General features: G+C 51.1%; 3 protein-coding genes across 3 annotated transcripts in view; 2 read left to right on the forward strand and 1 right to left on the reverse strand.

Annotated features, from left to right (window-relative positions):
* Positions 1-2044: 2044 nt before the first annotated feature.
* Positions 2045-3035, forward strand: VOLCADRAFT_106542 (uncharacterized protein; the record flags this gene model as incomplete). The annotated part of the gene is made up of 1 exon (XM_002954714.1): positions 2045-3035. The coding sequence occupies exon 1, from the start codon at positions 2352-2354 to the stop codon at positions 3033-3035; it is 684 nt and encodes a 227-aa protein (XP_002954760.1). The 5' UTR covers positions 2045-2351.
* Positions 3036-5219: 2184 nt separating this feature from the next.
* Positions 5220-6010, reverse strand: VOLCADRAFT_106543 (uncharacterized protein). The gene has a single exon (XM_002954769.1). The coding sequence runs from the start codon at positions 5893-5895 to the stop codon at positions 5503-5505; it is 393 nt and encodes a 130-aa protein (XP_002954815.1). The 5' UTR covers positions 5896-6010; the 3' UTR covers positions 5220-5502.
* A 519-nt stretch (positions 6011-6529) lies between these two features.
* The window catches only part of VOLCADRAFT_95666 (uncharacterized protein), a gene marked incomplete at both ends in the record, with an annotated part of 3802 nt that continues 2009 nt past the window's right edge, over positions 6530-8322 (forward strand). Inside the window, 3 exons of the mRNA XM_002954715.1 lie at positions 6530-6664; positions 6726-7891; positions 8078-8306. Of these exons, the coding sequence (XP_002954761.1) occupies positions 6530-6664; positions 6726-7891; positions 8078-8306 (1530 nt within the window). The remainder of the gene's footprint in view (positions 6665-6725; positions 7892-8077; positions 8307-8322) is intronic.

Consider the following 8322-nt stretch of genomic DNA (forward strand, 5'->3'; position numbering starts at 1 on the left):
GTCACGACATTTTAGCGTCATGTTCATTTTACCGTCTTTTATAATCGTCTTTTATAGTCTGCCGTACGCACGTGCACGTGCGAACAAAACACGTGTTTTGTTCGGTGCTACAGTCGTATGACACGACAGCCTGCAGTTTCAAGTGATTCTTAATGTTGACTAAAGAAGGGCCTATAGTCCTCGTGGTACCGATTGAGAGATGTGAGCAGGTTGTAGTAGGCCATTGGGCAATGCTTTGTGTAGGATAATATGAACCCGCTATGAAGCTGGTAATCGCTGTTTAATGCGTAAGAGTTTGGTCGGTTAACGTCCTGATAATATCTATGTTATTGCCCCATTACCGGGGACATTCTTGTAACTGGCCGCCTGATAAAGGACCTGGTAAACACCCGATAATGCTGCCTGATTACCGGGTAACTTGTAACTGGCCGCCCGATAAACGACCCTGGTAAACCACCCTGGTAATGGAGCCTGATTACGGGTAACTGGCCGATTAACGACCCTAGCCCGTTAACAGCCCAGTAACCTTATAGCCTGGTAATCGAGGCCGGTTACCAGGCGTTCCCATTATCGGGCCAATAACATGCGGTAGGGCTTATGGCATCGTCTCAACAGGTACATCTGCCACCAATGAAAACGAGCAGCGGAAACGCAGGCGTGTGGACGACTTTACGGTCGACATGTACCCTGAAATGCTGGCTATAGACACTACCCCCACACAGCGACAAATTTCTGCGGCAGCTACAATTGCCCAGCCACAGCAACAAATGGTTCACCCGTTCACGACAACCACCACGCCACTACAGAACCAGCAGTCACAGGGTATCGCTGGCGCAGCTGCTTTACCATTCCATGAAACACAGCAGCATGATATGATTTGACACCTCATGCCCTGCCAGCTCAAACTGGATGGCTCATGCAGCCAGCACCTGTCGGCGCTTTGCACCAACGATTCCTACCCTTACCGAACGCCAACAACCAACAGCAGTCGACACCAGCAAATGCGCAGCCGACGCTTCCACAATCTCCTTCCGGAGCGATTCGAACACCACCACCACCACAAGCTGCGCTGGATTACGTTGCTCAGCTGTTAAGCTCTGGCATAAACCCGGTAAGCCTGTGACTGATTAATCACTTACATTTAGAAGTATCATGGACTACTTAACTGAACAATACCAAATAAATGCAAAATTAACAATGTTTGTCATAGCTTTTAAATAAGCTATCATGCAATTACCGCACAAATGCGTAATGTAATACGAAATAGCACTGCAATGCATGCTACACAAGCATATTCATATATTGCACAATCCCACCAATTCAACATTTACCCTCGTTCTGCTTTTAAAATGCTGTGCAGCTCGCGTTCTTCAGCACTGCCCTAGCAACATTGCAGCCGCAACTGCTACAAACGCTGGCGACGCCAAATACTCTTTCTGGAATGGCAAGTCCAGCACAGCTCCCGTCCACAACTGCTGCTGCATGGATTGACGCACTCAATGTGATCAGGGTAGGGCCACCAACCGAGCCCATCCTGGCACTTTTGCAGACTCGTGTCTTCCCAAAATTTCGTTGCAACCAAAAAATCATGGCACATAGCTGGAACAAACGAAGAAATCAACAAGTATATCCAAGATATGGCACACACCCACTTTCAACAACAACTGCAGCATATTACAGCTGCCGACAAGCTTCACAAAGGAAATAGGTATGCGCCCGATGACGTAGCTTATCTGTACAAAGCAACGCAAGACCAAGGCGTGCTCCTAGATCACCTTTACCTCGCTCCCGGGATGATGGTCATGGTTACCAAGAACCTGTCGGCCTCAAAAATCGAAAACGGTGCTTTAGCTATCGTGCAAGAAATCACCGAATCCATGCTGTCACTCCAGCTTTTGGACTCACAAACCATTCGCCTGCCAAGGATATGCGAGGTCAATTACAAGAATGGTGCTGAGCTTGAACGCAAAATGTTCCCGGTCGTGCCTGCTTTTGCAAGAACTGTACACAAGGTGCAGGGCGATACCATATCGGATCCCGTCATTATTGACTTAACAAACATGTACCGACTAGGGCAAGCATATGTAGCACGCTCGCGAGTTGTGGATATTGAGCAGCTGCACATCCTCCCCATCGACATCCAATTGACACCGAACATGTTCAAGGCACATGTACCCCCTTAAGCACCATGATTCATTTTACTGTTAGGCTGCTTACGTTGTTCCTGCTACTGCCTGTCACAGTCTTTGCATTACTATGACCTTAGACACCTATCCCACGTCCCACCTGCAATGTCATCAACCGTCACAACTTTTACAGCAGCTGCGTGACATCAGTCCCAGGCTCAAGCCATGGGTTTATCCGTCCAGCAGTACGAAGGCCTTGGTTTTCACACTCCGCCCACCGCCATAACAACACGCGCCACACGACGCCCCGACGACGAACGAACCCCAAAACAAGAAGCATTCCTTAATGATATGTCAATCATGCCATGTGACTGGCCAACCACAATCTCCGAATGCTCAAGACTCCTAAGCAGCAGGACAGCAAACTATGAAGACTTCAAGAAAAAATACAATGAAAAACCTGCATCAGCTCTCCACTCACGAGGATTATCTATGGACGAAATTCACAAGCTTACTAAAAGCCAGGCCAGTAAGCTCATGGACAGCCATGCGTCAGGAGAACAGGCCACAGCAGCACAGCTTGCTCAGTTGCAAAGGCTCAATGTACAGCTACTGCAGCAACCACTATCCAAGGGGGATCCGTCAACACTCATTTCACAGATCTCCGTCAAAGCACAGGCTGCAACGCCATCACAGAAGGACCTACTCAAGAAACTCACAAATCAAGCAGGTCAACGAATCACAGACGAGCAGCTGGACGTCATGACGCTGGCGCAAGCCTCTACACTCATCGGAGGCAACAAGGCAAATGGTAAAATCAACCACTACGACGACAACTTACATGACAAGGGTGGCGGACCATCCCAAGATGGTGCTGGTGGTGCTTCCGCATCGGCAAATGTATCATAAATAGCGTAGCTATTGAACAAATGTGACAGTCGTCTGTGTGCAATCATGCTGGGCCTATAATTAGCTGTGTTCCTGTCGATGTAGAGTGCTCATTGTAGATGATTGGATGAGCGGATGTCTTCCCGTATGCATGCATGTCTTGCGGCAACAGTTGCATGAATGCAACATTAAATGCAGCACGAGCATTCAAAAGCTTCGTTGAATGGTTTGGGAATCTGTGATGATTACTAAATGCATAATCGGCATAACTACACTGCAACGTGTTGATTTCAGTATGGATACCGCAATAATCACTCACTGGTGCATGATGTGCATTTCACATACGAGGACTTCGTGAAGTTATGGTGCATACCTGCATATGCATGCACAGCAGTCAAGACATGAATGCACTGCGAGTCTGGCCAGCTCAGCAGGCATGCAATCTTGACTGCAGTGGTGCAGGATTGCCTATTGCATTGCAGGATTGGCCAACCTACAATGCAACCTACAATGCTTTGTTCTCCAGGTGTGTCTTCATTCTAACGGAGCCATCTCGTCATGTTATAAACGTTGTTGCATGGTAAATGACGGCGTCAGGCTGCTACGCCGCTGCAATGCTAATCGCAAGTTACACTGAATTATGTGCCTATGAACTACTCGAGAATTTAATGATTATTTGCTCGGACGAAGGTGGGCTAGTTGCGGTAGGTTGCGGTTGTGGAACTGTTTAGCTATAGGTCAAAGCTTCACACTGGTCCCTGTTCGAATGGCCGTTATGTATTGCATAGATGAAATTTGTTGTTCTTGATGTTCTTCGCATGGTCTGTTTGCCAGCCAGCCTGCACGTGGTATGTCGCCACACAAAGGCTTCGTCTTCAGTCCCACGCCCTCTGGTCTATTTGCTGTAGCTCAACGTTGATGTTAGTCTGCTTCCGTTTAGGTCCGCGTTCATGACTTGTCCTTGCTGGTCTTCTTACAGGGGGAGGTCCATTTCCTTGACGGTCTCCTTTGACCTGTGAATCTCGCATTACCTGTAACAGGAAATGACATGTGACTTTCGACAACAACTCAAGCGTCTGCTGCAGCACACTTGAACGAATATGCTGGTGCGACCATCCAAACAAACTGTGCTGTAAGTGACAATACCACCAAGCATACGCACCCGGGCAAAATATCAACATCCCGCAAAATAAACCAAAACATAACTTCTACGCCGCCAGGACGCTGTGCGTCCAAATTGGACGGACGGCACACACTTAATAGCCAGCCGAAATGTACGTAACAAATACATTACCAGCGAATATTGAAACGTGGCATTAACATCACACACCGGAAGCACGTCCAACGAATCGTTGAATAGCATGTGCAAAAGTCCTTCTATGTCTGTGCGACGTAAAGCAAACTATTAAAAAATAATACGGAAGTAGCAGGCGGGGGCCCATAACCATTTACCCTGCCTTTAGTTTTCATGAACAGTTAACGAATTTCCTTCATTTTATTTTCCATTGGGACCACTGTACACTACTTTTATCGGACGTACGGATTGTACGCCATTGCTCACTTTGAAGCAGGGAAACAGCGGGATCGGAAATTTGCGAAAGCGTAAATTTGTGAATACAGTTTCCGTCCGCATCCGCAAGCAGAGTCAGGTTAAGCATGGATGGATGTTACAAGCTTCAGTGAGCTCGTACGGCCCAAACGAACCCGGAGGCCAGCTCACCCTGCGAATGTACGTCCACTCCTGTAGTGGGCACCAATGTCCACTCACTGAGTGGAAAATGGCGTTGCACCTAACACGCCATTGCAGCAAATAGGGGGGTCCTTGTGAAGCAGCTGCCCGCGTTTCTAAAGCCTGTATGTTGTTGGATAGTAAGTTGCAGAATGGGGCCAGGCTGGAGAGGCAAGTGCAGTGGCATAATGGAATGTAGATGAGTAGAAGCTGTTTCCAGGGCGCTTGGTGCACGGCACAATGTACATGCAGTCATGTCGTCGCAAGCGCGTATGCAAGAACAACAGGAACAACAACCAGAAGAACAAGAACAGCACCACAGGAACAGCGCGTGCAAAGGCCACGTTGCGTCGGTCCTTTGCTATGATGTAGGAACGAAGAATAAGGCCTAGGTTCAAGTTTCCTGTTGCGCGTGGATGGCCATGCCAGAACAGGCAACATGATGGGTGAACTCGCACGCTACCAACTTGCCCCCGAGCACGCGACGAGCGGACATAGAAAGGAGCGCAGCGGGCCCCCCCCCTTCCCCCAACGCTCACGCAATAGACCATCCAAGCGCTGCTGTCCGTATGGGCCGCAGCCGCCGTTCACACACGAGTTAAGTCCAACATGTATGCACCGTGAACATGTATGCACCGTGAATGAAACCCTAAGTGTGATCGTGCCCAAATACAACAGCACTGCCCAATGTCCAGAAGCCTAGCGCCGAAATCGTGGGACCCTGTCCGTCAAGCGTTAGGTGTCCAGTTGCTGTGTGGGCTAGGCGAGCGTGGCTGGGGCGTCATCGTCTTGGACTGTCACGGCAGTGGGCGTGTGGGCGCTGCCGGCGCATTGCCGGCTCATCGCGTAGAAGGCCGGGCTGGCGGAAGGCGGCCCGCGCAGCACATTGTAGCCGCCCGGCCCCCGGGCCTTGAACTGCGCGATGTAGAGGGCCTCCATCTTTTGGGCCAGAGCAGGATTGGCGGTGCGCAAAGCGTATGATAGTCGACCCCGCCGGCTAAAGCTACACGTCCCCAACTGAAGATATTCTCGGTGGTTTACCAGCAGGTGTTGTGCTTCTTGCTGTCTGATGTCCTGAACGCTTCCTCTTCCCGCAGCCGTTTCAAGCGCCCAGTCTTGCAAGCTACGTTTTATGCTTTCATATCTTTTCATATCTTATTCAGCTCAGGCTAAGCAGCCAGCCAAAAGTCCGAGATGCATACCGCTTGTGACTGCGGCCAACATGCCCTGACGAGCGGCCTTTCGCCGAAAAAATTACATACACTTTTACAGGCGCATTTTGAGAATTGAACGCGCGCATCCGCACGGCAAAATTCGCTCCTGGCTTTTTTGGGACGATGTACGAACTGTTTTTGGGCACAGTACGACCGGACACATTTTGTGCGAGAGGCTGCTTAAATAATCAATTGGAGTACGAATAGGTTGTTCTTAAAAGGTTCTCCTGTGCACGCGCTTTTTGAATCTTCAGGCTTGTCGCACGGCAAAACAATAGTACCCCAGCAACCCTAACTTGATTTCTATTATTATAATAGTAATAATTACAAATGCGTTGTTTGCGTACATACAGTATGCGCTTGTAGGCAGAAAATTTAGGGGGGATGTCCAGACGTTATCGTTCTATCGCGGAGCAACTACTCAACCTTCCAAGGACCTCCCGTTCTCATAGCACCCGTGCTGACAATACACTGGGGGTAGCCCGGCCTGTGCAAAAAAAAAGATACGCTTGATGATTGGGTAAAGCCCCGACCGCCCAAGCGGCCTCGGAAGCGTCCCGGCAGGGAGTATTATGAGGAACTCAGTCGCTCAACCGCTGCCAATGCGGCAGCGCGTGCCGCAGCAGCTAAGTCTTCTGGAAACGCTGATCCCGATCTGCCCGCTCCAACCATTGAGGACAACAACGGGCAGCTACCATCTCTTGACGGTTCGACGAGCCTGATGTCAACCAACATCGGCAGCAGCAACCACCCCGTCCACAACCCCAGGCGGGTTCTCGTAGGGGAACTGTTGAGGAGGCAAACGCCCGACGGCATGCCAACTGGCAGCGGTCATACTTTAACTTCGGCCTCTACGGCTTTGCCTACTTTGGCCGAGGTGCCGTAGGCTCAGCAGCCCGCCTACAGGCCTACCTGGAAGCTGAATTTGATGCGCGGGTACGGGACCGGCTTCCAGAGCTGTGTCTGCAGTGCCTGACAGCGGACTGGGCAGAGCGTGAGGGTCCACCCACAGCACCATCCACCCAGACAGCTTCCGGGGAGACCGTCCGCTTTGTGGCAGTGCAGGGGAGCATTGAAGCACCATATCCATGCTTCAGGTGCCGCCACTGCCCAGCCCAGCTGCCGTTTGTTCGGCAAGTTCACCCTCTGGAGATTGGGTGCTTTCCAAGCACACCAGACCGGCCCGTCGCCTGGTTTGACTGGGGGCTGATGCAGCAGGTCTGCTTCCTGCGTGCAGAGAGTCCATGCTCAGCCTCAGCATACTCCAAGATGCTCCAGCGTCAACACGCGATTAATGGGCTTCCCACCCCAGCAGGCATCGCAGATGCAGTTGGAACCGCGGCCGCCCATTGGGACAGGGTACAGAGCCTGATGCGAACCTGTGAGCTCCTGGGTGTAGATGACATCCTTGCCTTGGAGCCTAGCAATGCCACCAGAGGAGCCAGTACCTCGGATGCTGCTGCTGGTGCAGTAGCAGCAGCTGGTGGTGGCCGCTGGATGGACTGCCCTGCTTGCTGGCGGCAGTGTGTTGCTGTGTCAGGCGACGCATGCCTGGGCCTTCGGCACTTTAAGGCTGCGGCCAGTGGCTCCCTCGACCTGCAACCCCTCGCGGCTGGTGATTTGTTTATCTCGGAGAAGTTGGTGATGGAGCGCCTGAAGCAGCGTGGAAAGATGGCGGACCCAGATGCTGTTTCTTGCTCTAAGTTCAAAGCTGCAAAGGTCTTCGGGCGGCGTGCTGCAAACTATGATCGCCTTGGTGTCGCAGCATTTGCTTGTAGGCATGGCTTCGTCCCGGCCATGGTGAGCCTGCATACAGAGGAGGACTTTGTGTACTACGAGGTGCTGCTGGAAGCTCTGAAGCAGAGGATGGATCTGGCATCTGTCAAGGCAGTGTTCCTGGATGTCGCGTGCAAGTTTGAGGGCTACTACAAGAGGTAAGCTTTCTGGGGACACAATGTGCACATGCTCAAGTTAACCTGAGTTGACAGGCTGAGGTCTCCATTTTATATCCATCCCTGGGGTTGGTCAGGGTTTGGGAGTTTAGTCCCTTTCAGATTTTAACTTGAGTTAAGCTTTTCCCCTGCGAAGAAGCTGAATATCTGTTGCCTTGTTTTCCACAGGATCTATGAGGAGCTGGACTTGCCTGCTGGTCTGCCCTTCGCCATCGGACCATGGCACATCCGACCACACAAGCCTGAGTGCAATGTCCGCTGCAACTCACGCTACATGCCTGGACTGGGGCTCACATTCGGGGACCTAATCGAGCACCTTTGGGCAGACAATCGGAGACACTGGTACATCACGGCGTATATGTCCCCAGCTGCACGCCAGGACTTCATCAACGGGCTGGTGAGTTTAAATCTGG

This window comes from Volvox carteri (genome assembly GCF_000143455.1).
Source record: "Volvox carteri f. nagariensis unplaced genomic scaffold VOLCAscaffold_45, whole genome shotgun sequence".
NCBI lineage: Eukaryota > Viridiplantae > Chlorophyta > Chlorophyceae > Chlamydomonadales > Volvocaceae > Volvox > Volvox carteri.